This window comes from Astyanax mexicanus, chromosome 6, assembly GCF_023375975.1.
Source record: "Astyanax mexicanus isolate ESR-SI-001 chromosome 6, AstMex3_surface, whole genome shotgun sequence".
Classification (NCBI taxonomy): Eukaryota; Metazoa; Chordata; class Actinopteri; order Characiformes; family Acestrorhamphidae; genus Astyanax; species Astyanax mexicanus.
Window position 1 is genome coordinate 1748123 of NC_064413.1, and position 27034 is coordinate 1775156.

Below are 27034 nucleotides of genomic sequence, written 5' to 3' on the forward strand. Positions count from 1 at the left end.
ATTTTTAAAGCTTTTTATGAAGAAAACAGGGTACCACTTTAAAATAAGACTACCTTTATAAAGGGTTTATAAATGATTTACAATTAGTTTATTAATGGTTACTAATTAGGTTGTAAATGCCTTAAAAATCATTAATAATCAGTTATAACACATCTGGAAAAAGGGCAACAATGACCTTGTTGTCCTTGTTGTTTTTCCAAATAGAAAACCCACAGCCATCTATATTGTTGCCCTTTCTATGTATGTGTTATAACTGATTATTAATGATTTTTAAGACATTTACAACCTAATAAGTAACCATTAGGAAAAACTAATTGTAAACAATTTATAAACCCTTTATAAAGGTAATCTTATTTTAAAGTGGTACCAAATACAGTTTTCTTCATTTTTTAGAAATATCTTAATTTGAAGAATAAAAGATTTTCTAAATCGAGACTTCCAAAAAAATGTGAATAGTAGAGTTAAGTGGAAGGGGCAGGGGGTGAAATGGGACTGAGCCTATACTGGACTGGACGGCCCTTAGCTTTAATGTCAAAAATCACTATGATGCATCCAAAAATGAGCACTCCTACAGAGCACAGAAGCCTGACAAAATTCATCGTCCAGTACGTATCTGAAAAAAATTAAATAAATAAATAATTAAGGGTAAATGTCTCATTAAAGTGTTATGCTACTGCACCACAGCTTTCAGACTTACCATCTATATCCATACCTAAATGTGAAATAAATAAAGAAAATAAATATAATTGGCTTTTAGATGCTGTAATAAAACAATAAAAATAAAAATGAGTATTATATGCAGTAATATAATCTCTTACCATAGAAATGAAACTTCATTGCACTCTGTTCTGTTCCAGTGAAGTCCTTCAGAGCGTATTTTTTATTGGAGTACACACAGCTGTAGCTCCCGTAGTCGTGTTCTGAGATATTTCTCAAAATAAAAGTCTCCTCTTTTTTATCTTGCAGTAATCTCATCTTCAGCAGGACACTGTCTTTACACAGGTACATGTAGAAGGATCCGGATTCAGTGGGGATTTTACACTTTAACTCTAAATCTTGTCCTGCTTTCACTTCCGAGCTTCCATATATTTCTGCTGGCAGAACATCAGAGGAATGACCTGTTTAGAGGAAACATATTATTTAGATTTATATATTTTGATTATTATTGTTACACTATTTACATTTTAAAATGCAATTGAATGAAAAGGTTTGGACTCTCCTGGTCAATCTATTTTATTATTAGATGGCATACTTCTGCAACTCCTGCACATTTTAAAGCATATTTATTGTTTATTACTTTATTACTACTGAAACATATTTGTAAAAACAAAATTAGCCCTTGCAAAGGCACAAAAGCTGTTTAATATATTTTATACATAGAAAATGTTTCCTTAAAGGGGGTTTAAAAGTGGAATAAATGTGGGGTGGTGAAAAAATGAAGGGAAAAATAAGGGAAGATGAAGGGGAAGTAAGGAAGTAAGTAAGGAAGGAAGAAAGGAAGTAAGGATAGATAGATAGATAGATAGATAGATAGATAGATAGATAGATAGATAGATAGATAGATAGATAGATAGATAGATAGATAGATAGATAGATAGATAGATAGATAGATAGATAGATAGATAGATAGATGTTTAATTTTTTAGTGTCTAATTAATAACAAGTATCATAAATGATTTGTTTGTTATTGACTTATTACACATGAATTACATGTACACTGAGGCAATGATTGTGCTCAATGACTCACAACATTAACATTGTTTTATAGTAATGCAGATTAATACAACTAGTAAATGACATGGGAAATTTCATTATCACTATTATAATCATGTTATTATGACAAATGTAATCATTTTATGCATATTCATTTCACTAGATGTGATCATTTGAATGCATGGTTATTTTATTAAATGCATAAAATGATTACATTTGTCATAATAACATGATTATAATAGTGATAATGAAATTTCCCATGTCATAAATCACACTTTTACATGCATAATATTATTATTATTATTATTATTATTATTATTATTATTATTATTATTATTATTATTATTATTATTATTATTAATATTATTAATATTATCAGTGTCATGCAAAAACCTTGTACCTCCTAAATGGCAAACGTTACAGGAGAAGACAGCTTTCTTAACGTTTAATATCAATGTACAAAATATATTGTTCCAGCTATTTCTTTCCTATTTCTATTGGTCAGTTCATTTTGAGACATTTTTACACAAATATGGAGATACAAGGTTTTGGAGGGACAGTAAAAACATGCTATTGAAACTGCGGAAGCATTTAACCCCCTAAAGTCTCTAAAGTAAATAATCAGGGTTTATACGGTCATGAAAAACCTGGAAAAGAATCATGGAATTTGAAAATTGCAATTTCCAGCCCTGGATAAGTTTTAGAAAAATAAAAATACAGAGAGAGTTTTGGAAAAGTCATGGAAATTTGGTCTTAAAATCTTTGTGTTTTAGTTTATGGATTGGTAAAATCTTTTTTGAGCTACAAATATGTCAATTCAGTAATAAAGTCATATAGATTGTGTGTCAACATTTTTAATCTGATTCATTTTACATCTACTAGAATCAATTTTAACTTTAGTTTTAAGTTTAGTTGATTTTTGGTTTTATTGTCCATGTCTGCACTGATGTTTTAAAAATCATATGGTCATGAAAATGTATTGGTTAAAAAGTGTATGAACCCTGAATAAAGTTCTTTACTTTCAAACTGTATTAATGTTATATTTAACATTTAACATTTTTTAGGCCCTAGAATAGAGCCCTGGGGGATACCACGCAATACACTAAACCAGACCATTACTAAATCATTTAAATCACAGTATTCTCAGCATTACGATTAAAGTCTGAATGCTAAATCCAGGGCTCAGTAATTGAATAAATAAGTGTACTGGGTGTGTAAATGCTGATTTAATGTAGGCAGCAGGTGCAGCAGGTGCAGTATCTGACCGTAGACGCTGATGTGGATGGAGTTGAGGCCGGTGGTGTTCAGGCTCTTCGGGCGGAGTTTGTGGAAGGAGAAAACACAGCTGTAATTACCGGAGTCCAGGTCTGAAATGTTCCTCAGAATAAAAGTGTGATCGACTGCGTTTCTGAGCCGCTCCATCTGCAGCAGGGCTCCATCTTTACACAGGTACAGGTGCATCTGAGGACCCGCTTTGACTTTGGTTTCGATTCTACATTTCAGCTCCAGGGTTTCTCCAGCTCTCGCAGAGGAGCGACCAAACACCAGCGCCGGCTGGAGATCAGTGACGTTATCTGCTGATATAACATCAAAAACATGTGCTCTTTCAACTTTAATCCACTCAGTTTCTCTGATTTTGCTATTTATAGGTTTATGTTTGAATAAAATGAACATTGTTGTTTTATTCTATAAACTACAGAATATATATATATATATATAAGATTTAGGAGTTAATAAATCAATATTTAATGGAATAACCCTGTTTTTTAATCACATTTTGTTTTAATGCATCTTGGCATCATGTTCTCCTCCACCAGTCTTACACACTGCTTTTGGATAACTTTATGCTGCTTTACTCCTGGTGCAAAAATTCAAGCAGTTCAGTTTGGTGGTTTGATGGCTTGTGATCATCCATCTTCCTCTTGATTATATTCCAGAGATTAACCATTAATATATCTATCTATTCTTTCTGTTTTCTAACTGTATTCTATTCATCACATACAGTCACACACAGGCTAACTAGCAATGAAATGCTTTAATGACTGCCCAATCACATTAAAACAATATATATATTAAAACATATTTGATAAAAACACAAATAACCAATAGGAACAACTAAAATTTCATTATAGGGACAATTTATAAAACAAAAGCTCAAACAAAGATGTCAAATAACAAAGTAAAGTAAACTAAATGAACTAAAATAGGAACAGATATATACGCAAAAATACAGAAGTGAGAAAAAACGGCTGGTTTGGTATAAAGTGCAAAAAAAATAAATGTGCGAGAGAATCTGTCTCTGTGTCTAACAGATAAAAAAGGTTTAAAACATTACAGATTTCAGAGCATTTGTATTTGATATAAAACACACAGTGTTGCAGGATACATACCTTTACATATTGACAGCAGCATAATGAGTGAAATCACTGTTTCAGGGACAAAAAAAGCAACAATATATTTAAAATATTATCATATAATTAGTGTGATTATTTCATATTATTGTAAACTTAATTTACAGGTAAAAACAAATATAAATAAATGAAATGAATTTACTTACAGGCAAAGCGATATAGAGCATCCATCACTGGCGTTAACTTCTCATGTGTATGTAAAATATTATACTTCCTAAATTCTTCACATCCTGATTCATCTGCACGTCCAATCGCTGCTCTGAGCTGCTCTGTCGGCACACGTGATTGGCTAAGATTGTGTTGCGTGATTTCAGTTACATGATATTTCATGTGATACATACAGTTTTAAAACAAATAAAAATATAAATATTAGATTAACTAAAAAAACAGTACTTATGATAGTAATAAACATTACTGTTAAATTGTTATAAGTAATAGCTCAGCTAATTATTCATTGAGATCAGTTGACGCAATATTAGACATGAAAACATGAATTACTGAATTTTTATGATTATGAATAAAGTATTTAATAATGAATTGAGTTAAAAAAAATAGTTTTCAAATGGTTGTAATGGTTAATAGTGTCTAAACTAGTGTTAATTAATAAATAGTAAATTATTTCTTTTTTTTAATTTCTAAACCTCATTTTCTCACCATCTTGGAAGGTTAAATATCCAACCCATTCATTAGGACTCCCTTTTATCACTAGTGATGCCCCTCCCCCCAAACACTAGGAGCGTGAAGACTAGCACACGCATCCTTCGATACATGTGAAGTCAGACTCCGCCTCTTTTTTTAAGCAAGCGCAACAACCCAGCTCTGATACATCAGCTCACAGATGCTTGTGGTGCTCACCACCATCACACTAGAAATGACTAGGGGAGAGAGAGCGCCATCTATCCACACAGAGAGAACAAGACTATTAGGGCTCTCTCAGACTCTGGCTGCTGATGCAGGATTTGAACCAGCGATGCACGAATCATAGCAGCACAGTTTTATTGAAAATTATCATAAGACCTACAATTTTCAAAATATTAAATTGCTCATGGGGACTGTCCTATTTTAAAAGTAGATTTAGATTTAGATTTCCTTAATTTAAATGAATAGTTTTCATTTTATTTTACCACACCAGAGTGGACAGCCTAAGCTTTACCTTTGCTAAAATTGGAGACAAGAGAAATTTTAGGAAAAATTAATGTGATAATTTTTAATTCTGTTACACACACACACACACACACAGCACTGCACAAATTCAAGTACAAAATAAAAAAAAAAACATTGCTGTTCCCGTAAATGAGTGTAAGTGTAAACGAGCAGATTGGTTTATTTCATGTTATACCCAAAACCCCCCCATGATTCATTAAGAGAATTAGTACATGCCTTTTGAGACATTGAAAACCAAGGCATACTTTTCCTGTCATTACGATAGCAAAGACACACTGTTGATCAGTTGATCACTTGTGGCATCAAAAACAGCTTTAAGTTTTTGAGTATATCACACAAATAACAAACCAACTGATTTAGAATTAATGTTCATGTATTTATTTAATTTCCAATAATTCTTTATCATATTCATCATCATGGAAGTAATAAATAATACATTTTGTTGTTGATGGTTTATATTGTTTATTAGTTATACATGATAAATCATCCTGAAAATAATTAAAGTAGGAAAATAAAGCAATACTCAGATTTGTGACCTTTATTTATTACAGGAATACAAACATGATTTTATAAAATTAGATTTTTGAAAAAGAACATTCATTTATTTATTTACACTCAACAAAGAAAAAAAATTCAGTGTGTAAAGTACAGTTTTAATAATAATATTTTAACCTTCTTCTACTTTAAATGACTGATATTACATTCAGACGTGTTACACAAAAAATTTCTTCTGTGTGGAAATTTCTCATTTTTGAAATACAGATCTTTTTAATGCAGATGAGACACTCTTCTAAATATCATTTTTTGCACTTCTTGTGATGCCTATTATATAATTATAAAATAACAAATATCACTAAATTGATTCTGTATATATAACAATATCCAGTAATGCTTCACACTGATTATTCATACATGAAAATCTGATCATATGTTTTTTCCTGTTTTTGTTTCTGCACTTTTGCATACATGGCCTCTGTCGCTGCTGCAGGTTGTTCTCCACGTTTTTTTTCTGCACAGAGACACATAAAAATATAAAATTACTGCTTTGTTTATTGTACTTGTACTTGCATTTTCTTGTCACATTAAAATGCATGTTTGTATGAAAGAAAACAATATTTAATACAGTTTATAAACACTTTAAAGGGAAACTAAAGCCCCTGATTTCATATTTGCTGACTCCACCCTCAGCTCAAATTTGAAAAAGGCAAAAAAAATGGGAGGGGTAGTTTGGGAGGTTCACTGGGTGATGTATGGGTTTAGGGGCGGAGCAGGAGGGAGAGCTGATTGGCTAAGCTGCAAGTTTATAAAACTTTTAAGCAGGTCTGGTATGTTTTATTACTTTACACATTTTAGCTCTTAATGGAAATATATATATATAGTTTATATATTTATAGATATAGATACCAGGTTTCTGAGCTGTACTGTATATCGCTGGGCCTTCAGCGAGACTGTAAACCGCAGTTCCAGCATTACTATACAAAAAAAAGATAAAAATTAAATTAATCAAAGAACAGAACAGAATTCAACAGTCTATGTTAAAGCTGGTACTTACCCAAAAGTAGTTGGAATTGTTTGAGCTGTGAAAAAAATTTTATTACAAAATTAAAACTCGATTTTTCACTCTTTAAGTAAACTGAATAATTGGTTAGTTTTCTGATGTAAAGTAATGGTCCAGATTCATAAAATTATGATAAAACTAGTGGTGTCAATCGATTAAAAAAATGTAATCAAAATAATTATGACAATATTCTGTGACTAACTGCGAATATACCACTATTAGCTTCGATCCTGCAATGTGATTGGCTGAGAGGCGTTCTGAGAGTGCCGTTATCAGCCGGTAATGCACTGTAATTGAAGCTCTCCATGTATTACTCCACCACATACAGGTAACGATCTTTTATCGTTGATGATTATGGATTACAGCCAATTAAAAAAACCAAAAATCAGAGTCTCAGAAAATTAGAATATTATATAATAAGACCAATTGGTACTTTTGGCAGTGTGGGCAGTGTGCCAAATCCTGCTGAAAAATGAAATCCACACCAGCAAATGAAATGTAAAACTTGATGATCAGTGATGGTTTGGAGAGGCATGTCATCTGCTGGTGTTGATTAATTTAAATTATGCATTATTTATAGTTATACTGATTTAGAGGAACTTATTTAAACCATAAATCATGTTAAAACTATATAAAAAACCTACCTTCTACTTCAGAAATTGTGGCGTATGCATACATATCATTAAAGGTCTCCTTCCTGTTGGATTTAATAAACATAAAACATAAAATACAACAATCTAACTTCAGTTGTGGGTGATCCAACCTTAAAATTACATCACAATATTTTAAGGTATTTTTATGCTAACAATTCTTGGCGAAATGAAAAAAAAATACTGAATAATATTTTAATAATTGCAGGAATAAACTGCTGCAACAAAATAAAATGATAAAATTTTATTTAGTTAAAATTTCAGTAGAAACAAAAAAATGTGCAAAATTAAAAAAAAAATGTAAAGAACAGACAGACTAATGAAGGCTTATTAATTTGTATTAAAAATATATAACATATAGCTAATCTTACATAACAAAAATTCTTCCACATTACAAAAGTGACAAACAATTATATATTATAATAATTCTATTATTATAATTATATATATATAAACTTCAAAATAAATACTGCTATCACAATATACATTTCTTATTGTTACAAAAAATATATTGCAGTTATTTTAAAAATATGTAAAATTATTACATGTAAAAAATGCCAACCTTTCCATTTCCGACAGCACTGATACTGAATCTTAAAAAAATAGACAATAAAACAATATAAAAGTAAATGATCAGTAGTTAACAGATTATAATATATTGTATATAATAATGTATAGAGTGCGCAGACCTTCACATAACTGAATATTATTATCCTGAACACTGAAACAGAGAGAATTTAATTAATTAAACACAAAAAAATAGAGTTAATATATAGTTTCAGCATAAAATTACTCAATTATCAAGGATTAGCTTCACTCTGCTAATTTAATTCAGATAAAAATATAATTAACAAGTAAGTAATGTACAGGAAGTACAGAAATCACTAAAACAGGAATCACGTATCTAACGCACCTTTGTCCTTGGGTTTGGTTTACTGAAAAAGAAAAAAAGAAGTGTCAGTGTTTCTCTGATGAGAAGTGCCGAAGCGCTGCGCCATTAAAATAGCAAACCGACAAAGTCAGAGCACACCTGACTCTTAAAGGGAATGACGAGTGACACTCTGATTGGTTTATTTCATGTTGCGCCCAAAATTAACCACACCCATGATTAATTAAGAGAATTAGTTAATGCCTTTTGTGTGTTTTTGAGCCGTGCAAGCTGTACTTTTAAGTTGCATGTTGCACGGTTGATGACTTACCTATAGATCACTAAAATAGTGCTCATGAAGTTCCTAAGTGACACATACTGAACATCCTGAGATCATCATCACTCCAAGACAGTGTGTGAATCTGGATTCATTAATCTGACTTTATTTAGTGTATTATAACTGTTTATTTTTTTAGTGTATATTTAAATGCTAAAATGAAAGTTTAAAAAAAAAATGTTATAAATGAATATATATATATACAGCTCTGGAAAAAAGGTAGGTATTCTCAATGTAATTATAAATGCATATGATAAGATAATTTCTTATAATTCAATTCAAATCAGTGAAGTCAAGTTTTTTTTAAGTCATCAGGTTTATTCTGAGATGAGAGATGTGTTTTAAAGAAGTGGAAATATTATCTTCAGTACTTACTGTTATGTGTATATGTACAGTATATTCCCAAAAAGAGCATTCCAGCCACGAGCAGAACACCCAGAGAAAACAGCAGCGTTTCTATTAATTTCAGTGAGAGAGGAGACGAATCTGCACAAATAAAAAGAAGTGAAATGCAACATTAACTGAAGCCCAAGAACTATTAATTCGAACAAACACACCAGATAGATAGATAGATAGATAGATAGATAGATAGATAGATAGATAGATAGATAGATAGATAGATAGATAGATAGATAGATAGATAGATAGATAGATAGATAGATAGATAGATAGATAATGAGCTGTTTATGTTTAAAGTGTTTGACCTTGGCAACTTTGAGTCTTGAGGCTTAAAAAAAATATATATATATATATTTTTTTTAACATTAAACGTTTTTTATATTACAAAACGTGAGTAAAAGAATTTTGAGTTTTTTAAGCAATCTGAACATTGAGTTCTGAAGACAAAGTATAAAACTATAGTTTAGTAAGTGGTGTTTGGTGTGGTGCAGTGGATAACACCACCACCTGCCAGTGAGCTACCATGTGGGAGACTGGGGTTCAATTCCAGGTCTGGGTGACTATGCTGTGCTACACCAATAAGAGTCCTTGGGCAAGACTCCTAACACTACATTGGCCCAACTCTGTAATAGTAATAAAAATAATTGTAAGTCGCTCTGGATAAGAGCGTCAGCTAAATGCCCTGTAATGTAATGTAAAATCTGGGTCTTAACACATCAAATAATAATAATAAAAAAAATAAACCACTGTCTGACACCAAAATTTACATATAAACTTATACAATAAAAACAAGTTCATATTGATAATCTATATTTCTTACACACATGTGAAAGTGAAAGAAATTACTTATAATTTTTTAATTATTCTGGCTATTGATTATAATGTATTCATAAGCCTTCAGATAACACACAAATCATTACAATTTTCCAACTTTAATCTCATTATATTTTCACTTGCATGCATAATAATAATTAAAATAATACAGATATATTATAAAATATTGGGATATATTTCTTACCAGTGATTTGGACGTGGATTGTTCTTCCTCCTGATGATTTCACAATTTCCAGAGGATGTTTTTCTATTGAGTAAACACAGCTGTAGTAGCCAGAATCCTCCACTGAAACTCTCCTCATATTAAAAGTGTATTCTCGATTTTTCCCCTGAGGTTCCATCATCACTCCAACACCGTTTCTACACAGATACATGACCACGTCCTTATGAGCACCAGTTTCATCAAAGATGATGCACCTAAACTGCATATGACCCCCAGTGTTCCCAGTAGTGTTTCCATAAATGGACGCTGGCTGGAAATTAGGAGGAGAGTTATCTGCTGATCAGAAAAAAATACAGAGCAGATTCAGAATCAATAGAATAAATCAGATCCTCATTCTGTAGTAAATACAAAATAAATTAAGAGACAACATTTCTCCCAAATTCCAAATAAAAATATTCTCATTTAGAGCATTTATTTACAGAAAATGAGAAATGACTGAAATAACAAAAAAGATGCAGAACTTTCAGACCTCAAATAATACAAAGAAAACATAAAGTTCATCTTTATAAAGTTTTAAGAGTTCAGAATCAGTAATTGGTGGAATAACCCCGGTTGGTTTTTAATCACAGTTTTAATTTCATGCATCTTGGCATCATCTTCTACACCTCCACCAGTCTTACACACTGCTTTTGGATAACTTTATGCTGCTTTACTCCTGGTGCAAAAATTAAAGCAGTTCAGCTTGGATTGATGGTTTGTGATCATCCATCTTCCTCTTGATTATATTCCAGAGTTTTTTTAATTGAGTAAAACAAAAAAAACTCATCATTTTTAAATGCTCTAATTTTTTTCGGAGCTGCATAATTGAATAAAATGAGTATATAGAATACAAAGTGTAAAATATCTCTTACCATTGCTGTTGATAGAGGTTGTTGGAGGTGCTGGTGTGTTCACTGCGGACGCAAAGTCTTTACAGGAAAAAAAAAGAGAGAAAAAGCTAAATTTTGTCATCTAAATTACTGCTACTTTATTATAAACATACGTTTTGTCCTTAAAGAGTGAAAGAAATTACTTATAATTTTTTAATTATTCTGGCTATTGATTATAATGTATTCATAAGCCTTCAGATAACACACAAATCATTAAAATTTTCCAACTTTAATCTCATTATATTTTCACTTGCATGCATAATAATAATTAAAATAATACAGATATATTATAAAATATTGGGATATATTTCTTACCAGTGATTTGGACGTGGATTGTTCTTCCTCCTGATGATTTCACAATTTCCAGAGGATGTCTTTCTATTGAGTAAACACAGCTGTAGTTCCCAGAATCCTCCACTGAAACTCTCCTCATATTAAAAGTGTATTCTCGATTTTTCCCCTGAGGTTCCATCATCACTCCAACACCGTTTCTACACAGATACATGACCACGTCCTTATGAGCACCAGTTTCATCAAAGATGATGCACCTAAACTGCATATGACCCCCAGTGTTCCCAGTAGTGTTTCCATAAATGGACGCTGGCTGGAAATTAGGAGGAGAATTATCTGCTGATCAGAAAAAATACAGAGCAGATTCAGAATCAATAGAATAAATCAGATCCTCATTCTGTAGTAAATACAAAATAAATGAAGAGAGCACTTCAGTTTCTGAATCAGTTTCTCTGATTTTGCTATTTATAGGTTTATGTTTGAGTAAAATGAACATTGTTGTTTTATTCTATAAACTACAGACAACATTTCTCCCAAATTACAAATAAAAATATTCTCATTTAGAGCATTTATTTACAGAAAATAAGAAATGGCTGAAATAACAAAAAAGATGCAGAGCTTTCAGACCTCAAATAATGCAAAGAAAACAACAAGTTCATATTCATAAAGTTTTAAGAGTTCAGAAATCAATATTTGGTGGAATAATCCTGGTTTTTAATCACAGTTTTTATTTCATGCATCTTGGCATCATGTTCTCCTCCACCAGTCTTACACACTGCTTTTGGATAACTTTATTTCTCTACATCATCCATCTTCCTCTTGATTATATTCCAGAGGTTTTTTTAATTTGGTAAAATCAAAGAAACTCATCATTTTTAAGTGCTCTCTTATTTTTTACAGAGCTGTATAAGTATATGCGAGTTAAATAAAATAAAATACATTTGATTTACATTCTGGAAAAAAATAGATTTTCTATATAACGAAGCAAAGAAAATCTGTGAGAGAAGTAAATAAAAACCTTTTGTTGCAGAGAATGATACTGCCATCACGACGGAAATATCTGTACAGAAATGAGAGTACAGAAAACAAAACAACTAAATATTTTAGTTTAGTTTAGTTGATTTATGAGGTACTTAATTTAATATCAATAAATCAGATTAATTTTCCCCTTTAAAATGTTTATTAAAAAATTACTTACATATTGTAAAGCACTGTGAGGCCATCCCTGTTCAACCTCACCAGATGAGTTTCAAATGAGTGTGTGTGTGTGTGTGTGTGTGTGTGTGTGTGTTAAAGTTTATGATTATGAAAGCACTTGAAGAACTAAACCACACTGGACCCAGCCCAGTTCTTCTTATTGGTTCACTGTCGAAATATAGAAGTGTGAAATATACAATACATTATATTACAGTAATAATCACAGTCCTAAAATTATTATAGTAGAAATGTTGGTTATCTACAGCCTTGTTACTCCTATTTCATTTCAGCTGGTTTTCATTCCGGCTTCTCATCATTCAATAAAACCCCTATCCAGATAAATCTCTCCATCCAGATAGAGTAAATCTGATTGTGATTGGATGTAGAGAAGTATAAACATATACCATTCTGACTTCCTATTGGTTTATACTGTGATCCATCACACCTGCACACGATCCCACCCCGCCACACACACACACACTCCAGCAAGAACATAGCAGACCTATGTAGTCTAGTATGAAGATGATCCGTGCAGAAACTCAAGAGATAAACTTCAGTCCAACTAAAGCTTCTCTAATATATTTACATTCTACTGTATGTAAAATACATTCATTTACGATCAGCATATATGCAGCTTAAACACTAGGGAGGAGCCTGGTGCAAAATCCCAAATTATATTATCAACTTTAACATTTAAATTTTTTATTAGTATAGTCATTATGGCTTTAATAAAATGTGTTTTGGGGAGGGAGGGGTAGTGCACTATAGGACTCTGTGGGCGTGGCCTAAGCTTTTGTTTCTTAATGGCTTTATTTTTTCCTTACATTATTTTATTTTTATACTTTAAGTGGTTTTGAATCCAGTACTTTTTAAAACTCTTTTATTTCTTTTATTAAAACTTCAATTTCTGTTTTTATAACCCAACCCTGCTTTAAACTTCTTCTCCACTTCTTCTTTATCTCTGACCTGTCTAGTGAGTTCCTTCTTGGTATTCATGATGGTGTTTGTTCACTAGTGTTCTCTAAGGTCTTCACAGAACAGCTGTATTAATAATGAGACTAAATTACACACAGCTGGATTAACTCTATTAACTAATTAAGTTATGACTTCTAAAGGCGCTGAATTGATTGCATTGGGTTTTATTTAGGGGGTTCAGAGTAAAGGGGGCTGAAAAATATCAATAAAATACATTTAAGTTTGTGGTTGTGGTTGTAAGTTGACTTAAGCCCTATCTGGACAGGATTATTTTCTCAGGGGGACGTCTGTGAAAAATATTTCACACTTCTACTCAGTGAAAAAACTCTTGCATCTGGACTGCAATAGTAAAAACAGGAGGACCAGCGAGTTTTAGGCTTTTTTTCTTGGTCACATGACATCACAGGGTTCAGTAGCTCCTCCATTTCCACTCCATTTCCGCTGTTGTGTTTTTTCTTTACGTGGATATCTGTGAAAAACAGAGTGCACCCAAAGTGTAGAGGAATTACGGTGCGCGGCAGTGGACAAAAAGCTATTTTATTAAATGCGAGGAGACGAAACTCAGAGATAATTTTAAAAAATAAAGCACGGAGTTCCAAGAAAAACAGTAGATAATTCAGTCTGTAATTTTCTCAGAGGACGTCTGAGAAAAAAACATGTATTTGATAGTTCTGGACGGGAATAAACTCACAGAGGATAAAAAAAAAAAAAAACATAAAAGATAAAATTACCCCAGAACCCCCTGAGAAACTAATCCAATCCGGATAGTGCATGAATACTTTTGCAAACCACTGTATAAAATGACTGAGCACAATAAAATAACACTGTCAGACACCAATCTTTACATTTTCATTTTAATTAAAGATCAGTACTGTATTTGTAAAAATCGCCAAAACATTGAAATACTTTAATTTATTGATATTTCCCTCCATTATCACCTGCTTTTACTCCTATTTCACACGTTTTACTTGTGTGTTTTTGAATGTTAACTTCAGATAAAAGAGTCTGAAGTGTAGAAACTTAATCTCTAAATATATAAACTAAATATAAGTATCTGATAAGATGCTGAGAGGAGCCGTTGAGGTGAGGCGTGTGTTATTTTCTCACAGGCCTGTTCTGAGCAGGTACTGTCTCTGCACTGTGAGCTGCGCTGCTATTCTTATTATCTAGAGTCTGAATCTGAAACTAAGCTCACTTTTTCTTTCTTTCACCACAGAGCTCACGACCCGAAATACTGCAGAGCGTTTCTGAAGAAACTCGACCTGCAGCTCGTCTACAGCACGACTGCTCTCTATTTTAAAAGCTAATCTTAATTTGAGATTAATTTCATTTAGTTTAAACTTAGTTTAAGCTTCAGATCAGCTTGTAGCGGCAGGTTATTGTGCAGTCTGTACTTTGTGTTTTGGTGTTTGCTGATGTGCTACAACATCGTGTAGATGTTTATGAGGGGGCAGAGTAAATGATTATATTATTTTATTATGTAAAACTTTATTTAAGGGGTTCCTACGTACGAGTTTTATAACACAGTTTTAAACACATTGCTTACATATATTTATAAAGTGACACATGAATAGATTTGAAAAGCTGATGCCAGTACTTTAATTATGACATAAGGTGTTTTATTAAATAATGAGACAACTAGAGCAGGTTTAAAATGTATTAAAGGAATAAAAAGTAATAATAGCAGTCATTTTATATCTTATACTGCATTAGACCATTGTGAAAAATATCTTTATTATACAATTTTATTATACAAAAATGTACATATATCATATTTGCACACATTTAGACTCCCCGCCCTCCCCATAAACACACTATTAAAGAATCCAGGGTAACAGGACGTTACCCAGGACGTCTTGTTGAGTAAACATCAAAAACGACTATCATACACGTAAATAAGAGAACTCCAACCGAGCAAAACAATCTCAGCAAATTTATCCACCACTGAGAATCTGGAGAAACAACAAGAAGAATTCCTGTGTTAGCGGAGATACATCACTCCGGTTAGATCAGTACAGTAATCAGTGTATAAAAGGTTGTAACTTAAAGAAATGAGGACGATGTTTTCTCAATATTAATGTTGGGTATAAAAGATTTGGGGATTATACTAAAATTCATTATACTGAAAATAGTAGTATTAATCTACTCAGACTTTTACTTTATTTAAACCTAAAATAATAACCGAAAAAATAATAAAATAATAATAATAAAAACAGGTTATATCTCTTACCAGAGTTTTGTTCAGTCATGCCTCCAGTAGAATTGTCTTTACAGCATAAAATGTGAAAAAAGAGGTTGAAAAAAAAAAGGTACGATTTTCTCATCTAAATTACTGAATTATAAACATACATTTTGTCCCTCAAAATGGGAAATAAATTATTATTATTATTATTATTATTATTATTATTATTATTATTATTATTATTATTATTATTATTATTATTATTATATTATGATGTTAAGCACTACAGTGTGGACAATAATAAGCTGGACAATTTTAGTGTAGAAAATTGCCATTTAATGAAATCATGGTTAAAGTACAAATGCATTTCAACATTTTAAATTGTAAAAACAATTCAAATAATACAGATATTTTATTAAATATTGGGATATATTTCTTACCAGTGATTCGGACGTGGATTGTTCTTCCTCCTGATGATTTCACATCTTCCAGATTGTGTAAATTAATTGAGTAAACACAGCTGTAGTTCCCAGAATCCTCCACTGAAACTCTCCTCATATTAAAAGTGTATTCTCGATTTTTCCCCTGAGGTTCCATCATCACTCCAACACCGTTTCTACACAGATACATGAACACGTCCTTATGAGCACCAGTTTCATCAAAGATGATGCACCTAAACTGCATATGATCCCCAGTGTTCCCAGTAGTGCTTCCATAAATGGACGCTGGCTGGAAATTAGGAGGAGAATTATCTGCTGATCAGAAAAAAATACAGAGCAGATTCAGAATCAATAGAATAAATCAGATCCTCATTCTGTAGTAAATACAAAATAAATGAAGAGAGCACTTCAGTTTCTGAATCAGTTTCTCTGATATATATATATATATATATACTTATAACAGCCTACAGTATGTATGAGTTATGCAATGAATGCAATGAATTACATTTGATTTATATATATATATATATCAAAATATATATGTTTTATATATTGAAGCAAAGAAAATCTGTGAGAAAAGTAAATAAAAACCTTTTGTTGCAGAGAATGATACTGCCATCACGACGGAAATATCTGTACAGAAATGAAAGTACACAAAACATTTTGATATTTGATATTAATTATTCATATTAATTTTCCTCTTTAAAAATAAAAGTGTATAAATCAAACATTAAAGGTTACTTACATATTGTAAAGCACTGTGAGGCCATCTCTGTCCAACCTCACCAGATGAGTTTTAAACGTGTGTGTGTGTGTGTGTGTGTTAAACTGTGTTAAAGTTTATGATTATGAATGCCCTTGAAGAACTAAACCACACTGGACTCAGCCCAGTTCTTCTTATTGGTTCACTGTAGAAATATAACACTGTGAAACGTACAGTAACTTGCTTAAAATGTACGTAATCGCATTAATTATAAAGCATTGTATTTTCTATTACAGCACTAAAATGATCACAGTAGTAGGTTCTTTTGACAGAGTACATCACTGCTATCTATCAGTACACGACACGAGATAAATCACATTCTGACACCCAGAGGTGTAAAGTAACAAAATACGAAAAATTTGTAACTTTACTTTATTAGAAATGTTGGTTATATGTACAGTTCTTTATTGGAGTAAATATTTTTCATATTATTTTTACTTCTACTGCTTACATTTACAGACTTCCCAGGTCTCCAGGAAGTTGCGGGAGTCTACCGCATATCAATAACGACTCCTTAATGCCTGTAAGTCAGATAAAATCTCCCAGAATCTAGAACAAACCACAAAACAGAGAGGGTTCTGATTGGCCTGTTCTCAACAAAGAGTCTGTGAGTCAGCCAATCAGTTTTTAGTGTGGGTGGGCAGTGTTTTTTTTCCCCCTTCTGGACGGGATGCATTCAGGAGCATCATGGCTCCCATCAAAACTCATTTTACCTCTTGACTACTGTAAAGTATATCCATATCTGGTAAAAGTAAAAAACAGTGAAAGTACACTTTGTAATGGTGCTTTTTTTTAATAGTGATTTTAGCATAGATTTTAGTGGGGGATTCGAAGAGGGCGTCCAAGTCCAGTTCTGGGGGTGCCTTCCTAAAATAATTTTTTTGCAACTTTTGAACTTTCTACTCCTTACGTTTTAAAAATAGCCTCTTTACTCCTATTTTTGGAGTAATGTTACTTCTTTCAGACTCAACTTATGTTCTAGTGATGAAAAATGTATATGATGTATATAAATGCTGTTTCGGTCTGTAGTGTGCTCAAAAACAGGATTCAATAAAAAAATACATAAAACACAAAAAACAAATAAGTAAATAAAAATCAAACATAATATTCGTGTTTGTAGCTTTTTGTCTGTTCGTTGCAGTGCAGTCATTCGCTTAACACTGTTTTTTTATTTCATATAACTTAGCATGTTTTTTTTATCTACACACATTTTATGATATATGCTTATATATTTTAAGAAACTATTTTTAAGCAGTAAAAAAACTCTAAAACATGATTGTAAAAGGTGTTTCTCTGCATGCAACATTAGCTAGGGTGCTACTATGCTTTACTTCAGTGTTCAGATAATTATTATTATTTTTAATGCAGTGGGAGGAGTTGCTGCTGTTTGATTGGCTAATAAATGTATATTCTGGGGAACAATAGGTCTGAATCTGTGTGAAGTGAAAGAATAGAGATAAAAATGAGAAAAAACACACCATGTCCATTGCAATGGATGCAGGGTCTGAAAGAGTTACATGTATATATGTATATATATGTAATATATCTGTAATATAACTGTATTTCTACATTTCCAATAACAAGAATTAGTTCTTTATACGGCAGTAATGCTGTTAAAACTATAGACATTTTTACTGATGTGTTTAAACAACACTGTGGAGTTTTTGAACAGTTTGCACTCCTTAGCGCCCTCTATCAGCTCCAGTGAACAGTGCAGGTTGTGAGTGGTATATTAGTAGGGCTCTACAGAGATGGTTGTTTATCTGGTACTGTTTGATCTCTTATGTTTTATCAGAGTGAAGATCTAGGTTATCTCCTGGCTACATCTTTTATTTATCTGCTCATCTATTGGTGGATGGATGTTTTTTTTTAATCTATACAGTATTGCAAAACAAAACATTTAAGTATTTAAACGTATTGATATTTTTCGTCTACTTTATCGTCTACTTTTAGACAACTTTTTTTGTACTTATTATACTTTAATTACATTATAAAAAATAGTACAAAAGTGTACTTAACTGTACTAAAAGTAAAAACAATTTTAAATATACGTTTTAAGTAAATTTTAAGTAAAATTTAAGTAACATTTAAACATATTTATACTACTTCATGTATGTAACTCAATATTTTATATATGCTTACAGTAAAATTATAATACATTTAATAATGCGTATTACAACTGTATCACTATTTATTATACACCAGGTATATTAGAATTATATAAAGAATTGATTAATTGTTTAATGTTAAATATATGTGATCTATATTTACATTAGAGTACAAATATACATGCTTCTTGTTCCTGTCTTTTGTAAGTAGCACACTTCTAGTATACTTTGCTCGGTATAAAAATATATCTTAATATAATGTACAACAATTTTTCGCATGTTAAAATATACATTTAATTTATGTTACATTTTCTGTATTTTTTTAATTTGTTATTTAAATGTGTTTTATTATTTAACACTGTACCCTACAAAATTTTCTAATTATAATTACGGAGCATTGAAATACATTTTAACTGTTATATTAATGTAATACCTAAATATATTTTAAAAATATTTTATCAATGTTTTAATTAAATTTATTTTCCAAAAAAGTTACATAATACATTGTCTTTTTTTTTAAATGAACTACTGCAACAGTTGTTTTTAACACTTTGCTAAAAATGTACAAAAGTATATTTGAAAAAAAAAAGTATTTTAGAAGTATGTTAAATTACAGTACACTAAAAGAGTACTTTGTGAGAGTCTATTTATTTAAAATACACTATATTGTACTTTTTAAAAAAAAGTATGAGCAAAGTTTATTTTCAAACATTTGATGATATATTTTAAAATATTTTAATAAAGTCAAGTCAAGTAGTTTTATTGTCAATACTGCATATGTACAGGACATACAGAGAATTGAAATTACGTTACTCTCCTTCCAAAATTTTACAGCAAGTACAGATAATAGATATAATAAAGAGAGAATGGGAGACACTATGAGTACAATACAGCAGAGACACAAATAGACATACATGAGACAAACAGAAACAAGGTGCAGTAGTGGTGGGGGAGAAATAGATATATAAATATAAAAGCCTGAGAGACACTATATGTACAATACAACAGAACACAATAGACATACGTAAGACGGAAGACAACAGTGCAATATTGATGGTGATTGAGATGGAATGACAGTATAAATAGAACCTGTATAACAGTAATAGTGCAAATATGGTATATATTTAATATATTTTAAGTAAGTACATAAAACCTTTCTTTTCTCAATTTATTTTAACTAAAATTAAGTATATATTTCTTTCACCAGAGTTTTACTTGTGTGTTTTTGAATGTTAACTTCAGATAAAAGAGTCTGAAGTGTATAAACTTAATCTCTAAATATATAAACTAAATATAAGTATCTGATAAGATGCTGAGAGGAGCCGTTGAGGTGAGGCGTGTGTTATTTTCTCACAGGCCTGTTCTGAGCAGGTACTGTCTCTGCACTGTGAGCTGCGCTGCTATTCTTATTATCTAGAGTCTGAATCTGAAACTAAGCTCACTTTTTCTTTCTTTCACCACAGAGCTCACGACCCGAAATACTGCAGAGCATTTCTGAAGAAACTCGACCTGCAGCTCGTCTACAGCACGACTGCTCTCTATTTTAAAAGCTAATCTTAATTTGAGATTAATTTCATTTAGTTTAAACTTAGTTTAAGCTTCAGATCAGCTTGTAGCTGCAGGTTATTGTGCAGTCTGTACTTTGTGTTTTGGTGTTTGCTGATGTGCTACAACATCGTGTGCAGTACTGTGCAAATGTTTTAGGCACCTGTGGGATTTTTTTCAGTAAAAAAAGGCTTCTTATCTGTGCAGTAAGTTTCTGTTTATTATCTCAGTAAAACACATTAAATCAGCATTACAATAAATACAAACAGCAATTTTACAAAAAGCTAAAATTTATAGTTATAGTTTCTAGTTCTCATCAATCACATTAATCAACACCTGGTTTGGTGGTAAATTACTGGTAAATGTGGTTCATCAGGTGAGCTGCTGACGGAACTGAACATATATATATATATACACATGCTGGCTGAAGAGGAGCATCCAGGAGAAATCTGGAATAATCCACACTTTGTTTTCAGCTCGAATCACAGGATATAAAAAACATACTTATAGTTAAACATGAGAATTCCTTGTTAAGTTTTACTGTATGTATGTATGTTGATTTGCATCTCTTTTAAATCATATGTGGTGCTTTTTTACTTTAGGTAAAACACTCACATTGCTGAGATAAATGAATTAGTGCAATTTGCTTTGGTGCCGAAAACTTTTGCACAGTACTGTATATGTTTATGAGGGGGCAGAGTGAGCGCTTATATAATATATATATATATATAATATATATATATATTTGGATACGAGTTTATTTAAAAGATTTCTACAATACATTATATTATAACACAGTTTTATACACATTGCAAAATATATTTATAAAATGCTGATGACATAAATGAGACTTTGTAACTTTGCATAAATATTAAATATATTATTTTAACCTTCAACATTATATATGGTTTAAAAAAGATAGATAAGCACTTTAAATGTAATTACTGTAATTATACAGTAAGGAATTTAATTATATGCATTACGTTTTGCTATACTTTATCCTCCGTCTTTAATATTTACATTTCTTTTTAAATGCTCAGTATGTATGTGTTTGAATCGTATCGTATTTTTATGTCTTTGTTATTCTCTTTATTCACTTTTTTTTCTTTTGAAATTGGTGTAAAAATTGCAAAATACAGGAATAAGAACAACATAAATTTATATTTACATTGAATTACATTCTATTACATAAAAACAGTATTTTTTATATAATACACTGCATTATACAATTGTGAAAAATATCTTTATTGTACAATTCTGCTTTGATAAATGTATATATTTCATATTTACATAAATTAACACACACGCACACACACACAATACACTGTAAATATTAAAGCTTAACTGATGTATTAAATCCAGCATGGTTGTAATCTATGCAGAATCCAGGGTAACAGGACGTTGAGGTCTTGTTGAGTAAAAATCAAAAACGACTATCAGACACATAAATAAGAGAACTCCAACCGAGCAAAACAATCTCAGCAAATTTATCCACCACTGAGAATCTGGAGAAACAACAAGAAGAATTCCTGTGTTAGCGGAGATACATCACTCCGGTTAGATCAGTACAGTAATCAGTGTATAAAAGTTTATGTATACATTTTTTACTTTACTTAAACTTAAGATAATAACCAAATAAATAAAAAATAATAATAATAAAATAACAGGTTATATCTCTTACCTGATTTTTCTTCAGTCATGCCTTCAATAGAATCGTGTTTACAGCATAGAGAGAAAAAACACAAAAACACGGCATCTGTAAATCATTTAATCTGAGAATTGTTCCTCAGAAATGGTGTACTTGTTATAGATGGATGGATGGATGGATAGTTAGATGGATGGATGGGTGTTTGGGTGGTTGATTGGTTGGGTGGATGGTTGGTTGTGTGATTGGTTGGTTGGTTGTGTGATTGGTTGGTTGGGTGGTTGTGTGATTGTGTGATTGGCTGGATGGTTGGTTGGATGGTTGGTTGGGTGGTTGTGTGATTGTGTGATTGGTTGGTTGGATGGTTGGGTGGGTGAGTGGATGGATGGTTGGATGAGTGGGTGGAGAGTTGGATGGACATTTGGTTGGTTGGATGGCTGAGTGTTTGGTTGTGTGGTTGATTGGTTGGGTGTTTAGTTGGATTGGTGGGTGGGTAGTTGGTTGGGAGTTTGGTAGGGGGGGGTAGTTGATTGAATGGATGGGTGGACCATTGGTTGGTTTGGTGGTTGGTTGAGTGGGTGAGAGGATCAGTGGGAGGATGAGTATGTGGGAAGATGGGTGGATGTAATAATATTGATATATATTTTTTTTTACAATATCCCCCAACCCTACTAATGTTAATCCTAACACAGAGATTATGATGCACTGAGAGCAACAACGTGACATTTTTCAACATCTCACCCAGTTCATACCGACATAATCATAAATAATCTTCTAATCTTCACTGTTTCTACTGTGTTTCTATATTTGCTGTAATCAATAGGATAATTTAAAATCGTATCTCTTACCAGTAACCTGAACGTGGATGGAGTTCAGTCCTGAAGATTTCACCTCTTCTAGATTATATCTGTTTAAGGAATAAACACAGCTGTAGTTTCCTGAGTCCAGCTCTGAAACGTTCTTTATAATAAAGGTGTATTCTCCTTTCCTCCCCAGGAGTCTCATCATCACTCCAACACCATTTCTACACAGGAACATGTTCATCTGATCACTGGAGTCGCTCTCCTCAAAGACGGAGCACTTGAACCGGATCATTTCCCCAACTTTCACAGACCTGGAGCTTACAAAAATTTCCGCCGTCTGGAAAACGGAAGCATTGCCTGTTCATCAAATAAAATAATGTGATTTTAATGTCATTTAAGAGCATTTTTAATGAATTCAGACAGTTTATCTACATTTTACCAAATATTACTGATCTAATCTCAAATAAACTTCTTATCTACACAGTTTCTCCGGTCATATTTTGCTGTAATTATGAGGAAAATGGTAAAGTATGTTTCTTACCTGGGACTTGAGCATGGACTGAGGTTTTTCTGGAAGTTTTCACGTTTTCTAGATTATAGCATTTAAAATCAGTATGAAAATCAAACATCGGTTTGATAATTAATGCTTTTCTTGAATAGAATTAGGAATAAAACACGTGGTAACAATTTACAGTAAAGGTTCACATTCATTAACAGTACTTTCGAATGTTGGCGCTAATTAAGGCATTATTTATCATTACACATTTTTAACTTATGTCTTAATTCACCAGTAATTAACAGTATTTACAATATTCGTAAGCATTAACATGTATTAATGTTTAATTATACCTTAAATTAGCCAGTGAGAGTTATAATAAAATCAGTTTCATCCACCCCAGAACAGAACCCTGTGGGACTCCAACAATAATAGTAATACACAACAGTTTCTGATTTAGTTATTAAGTAGTAATTCCATAAGATACCCTTAGTTTAGAAGCTAATTCATGTACCCTTATTTCAAAATGTTACCAGTGTTTTTTTATCATAAATCCAGCTCTTACCTGAGGTTCGTCTCTTGGTTCTTATCGTGGATGGAGGTGCTGGTGTGGTCGTCGTTGATGAAATGTCTTTACAAGGAGGAAAAAAGAAAGGAAATGCAAGATATTAACCTGTAAAACATTAAATCATAAATTATTTCCTTTAAAGTACTCTCCAAACCATCACTGATTGGTGGAAACTTCACACTAGACCTCGAGCAGTTTGGACTGTGTGTTTCTCCACTCTTCCTCCAGACTCTGATTCCTTGATTTACTTTAAATGAAATGTATAATTTACTGATGATCAGTGATGGGTTGGAGAGTCATGTCTGTCATCTGCTGGTGTTGATTCACTGTGTTTTATTATCAAGTCTAAAGTCAGTGCAGTTTTGTTTTCCCGCAAAATCTTACAGCACTTCATATCTTACAGCTTCCCTCTGCTACTGACAACTTTTATTGAGATGCTGGATGGATTTTATTTTCCAGCAGGACTTGGCACACTGCCCACACTGCCAACAAAAGTACCAATTGGTCAATATAGTATATAGATTAGTATATAGCCCTGTTCATGCTTTTAACTGAGCATATTAAGTAAACGTCTGCATTTCAGGCTAGAAAAAGTAAGTGAGCCACTGAATTTAATACCCTTTAGACTTTAGACTAAAATGACTAAAATCCAAATGAATTGTGTTCCTTTGGGAACCTTACATTACTGACCTAATCTCAAATAATCTTCTAATCTACACTGTTTCTATACTTAGCTGTAATTAATAGGATAATTTTAAATTGTATCTCTTACCAGTAACCTGAACGTGGATGGAGTTCAGTCCTGAAGATTTCACCTCTTCTAGATTATATCTGTTTAAGGAGTAAACACAGCTGTAGTTTCCTGAGTCCAGCTCTGAAACGTTCTTTATAATAAAGGTGTATTCTCCTTTCCTCCCCAGGAGTCTCATCATCACTCCAACACCATTTCTACACAGGAACATGTTCATCTGATCACTGGAGTCGCTCTCCTCAAAGACGGAGCACTTGAACCGGATCATTTCCCCAACTTTCACAGACCTGGAGCTTACAAAAATTTCCGCCGGCTGGAAAACGAGAGCGTCATCTGTTCATCAAATAAAATAATGTGATTTAATGTTTTATTTAAGAGCAGATTTTATATATTGCATAATGCATATATACTAGGGCACCTCAAAAAATGTGAATATCACTGAAATGTATGTAGATGTGGATTTCATTTTTCAGCAGGACTTGGCCCACTGCCCACACTGCCAGAAGTATCAATTGGTCTTACTGTATATAATATTCAAATTTTCTAAGACTTGGTATTGCTATATTTTGCAGAAAATGAGAAATGTCTGAAATAACAAAAAAAGATGCAGAGCTTTCAGACCTCAAAAAATGCAAAAAAAAAAAATCATATTTATAAAGTTTTAAGAGTTCAGAAATCAATATATTTGGTGGAATAACCCTGGTTGGTTTTTAATCACAGTTTTTTTTTTCGTGCATCTTGGCATCATGTTCTCCTCCACCAGTCTTACACACTGCTTTTGGATAACTTTATGCTGCTTTACTCCTGGTGCAAAAAATTCAAGCAGTTCAGTTTGGTGGTTTGATGGTTTGTGATCATCCATCTTCCTCTTGATTATATTCCAGAGGTTTTTAGTTTGGTAAAATCAAAGAAACTCATAATTTTTAAGTGCTCTCTTTATTTTAAATGAATTAAATTTGTGAAAAGAACATACCTGTTTTTAAAGACAGTGATATTGCCATCATCATGACTGAAGTATCTTTTTTTTTTTAGAAGAACAAGCAGAAGAAATACGAAAAGACAAATAACAAAAGTTTAGATTATATCAGAGTAATATAAATACAATTGAAGTTGAGCAAAAACAGTTGAGCCATAAAAATAATGTTACTTACATATTATAAAGCACCGCATGTCCATCACTGTTCAGACTCATCACATGCTCTTCAGTCATGTGTGTGATGCTGTTTCTTCTGAGGGCACCTCACCCCCGACCACACTGAGACCGGCCCAGTTCTGCTTTCCGCTTCTTCTTATGTTGGTTTGTGAGGAAATAAACAGCATAAAAACTAAAAGTTTATCAACATCATGATATAATTTGTATTGTCTTGTAAAGATTAACCCTTGTTAGTGTTTCTTAGGGAGGGAAATGAGTTAAACAACTTTATATTTAAGGACTTAATCAATGTAATATTTAAGAACCTGCTGGATGGTTTTGAGGCACCTCAATCATGTTATATATATATATATATATATATATATATATATATATATATATATATATATATATATATATATATTACCAGGGTTTCGTACACTTTTTAACCAATAAATTTTCATGATATTTCTTCGTGATTTTTTTTCATGTCTTTACAAGGCTTTTTAATTATATACTGATTCGTTATCCCTGTATCGCAATAGACCATCATGTTGTTTATGCCCATATTTGGTGTTACATGTCTAAGCAGTCCAGGTCAATATGGAATTTTAGTGGGCTTTTCAAAAACTGGCCTCTGTCACATTCTGTGGTAAATAAATATGTTCAGAACCCTGTACGTTTTATTCTGTGTACACATACTAAATGCTAACTTTAAGCTAATGCTTTACTTTGCATTAGCAAAAAAAAAGTCAAATTTAATGCTTTTTAAGACCCTTTTAGACTGCAAAAAACATACTTTAAGACCCAAAAATGTAGTCATAATTTTAAATGAAAATAGTCATGGAGATCAAAACTTATCGTAGCTAACTTGCTGCTAACGTTACTATGTTATCTAGCTCACTGCTAATGTTAGCTAACTCGCTGATGTTAGAATGTTAGCTAGCTCACCACTAATGTTAGCTAGCTCTCCACTAACCTTAGTTCTCTCTTCAGTAATGTAGCTATATAACTCAGTGCTAATGTTATTAGGTTAGCTAGCTCTTCGCTAACCTTAGTTCTCTCTTCAGTAATGTAGCTATATAACTCACTGCTAATGTTAGCTAACTCGT

General features: G+C 32.0%; 3 protein-coding genes across 4 annotated transcripts; all 3 read right to left on the reverse strand.

The window, feature by feature from the left end:
- Positions 1–461: 461 nt before the first annotated feature.
- Positions 462–4295, reverse strand: LOC103027644 (uncharacterized). Its single transcript, XM_049480497.1, has 5 exons — positions 4271–4295; positions 2979–3287; positions 819–1118; positions 698–712; positions 462–568 (listed from the first exon to the last, which is right to left on the reverse strand). The coding sequence occupies exons 1-5, from the start codon at positions 4293–4295 to the stop codon at positions 462–464; spliced, it is 756 nt and encodes a 251-aa protein (XP_049336454.1).
- Positions 4296–5953: 1658 nt separating this feature from the next.
- LOC111193391 (uncharacterized) lies at positions 5954–12957 on the reverse strand. Its single transcript, XM_049480000.1, has 12 exons — positions 12516–12957; positions 12336–12377; positions 11342–11656; positions 11009–11065; positions 9077–9187; positions 8410–8431; positions 8186–8217; positions 8059–8089; positions 7491–7543; positions 6841–6865; positions 6693–6760; positions 5954–6297 (listed from the first exon to the last, which is right to left on the reverse strand). Exons 1-12 carry the CDS (start codon positions 12538–12540, stop codon positions 6191–6193), a joined length of 888 nt encoding a protein of 295 aa, XP_049335957.1. The 5' UTR covers positions 12541–12957; the 3' UTR covers positions 5954–6190.
- A 2316-nt stretch (positions 12958–15273) lies between these two features.
- Positions 15274–26003, reverse strand: LOC111193399 (uncharacterized). Of its 2 annotated transcripts, none has more exons than XM_049479986.1 (8): positions 25942–26003; positions 25764–25808; positions 24812–25123; positions 24037–24102; positions 23517–23564; positions 23021–23332; positions 22209–22229; positions 15274–15441 (listed from the first exon to the last, which is right to left on the reverse strand). In XM_049479986.1, exons 1-8 carry the CDS (start codon positions 25964–25966, stop codon positions 15332–15334), a joined length of 939 nt encoding a protein of 312 aa, XP_049335943.1. In that variant the 5' UTR covers positions 25967–26003; the 3' UTR covers positions 15274–15331. The 2 variants fall into 2 exon arrangements, with proteins under 2 accessions (XP_049335943.1, XP_049335942.1); XM_049479985.1 differs by lacking the exon at positions 15274–15441 and adding an exon at positions 21265–22032.
- Between the last annotated feature and the right edge of the window lie 1031 nt (positions 26004–27034).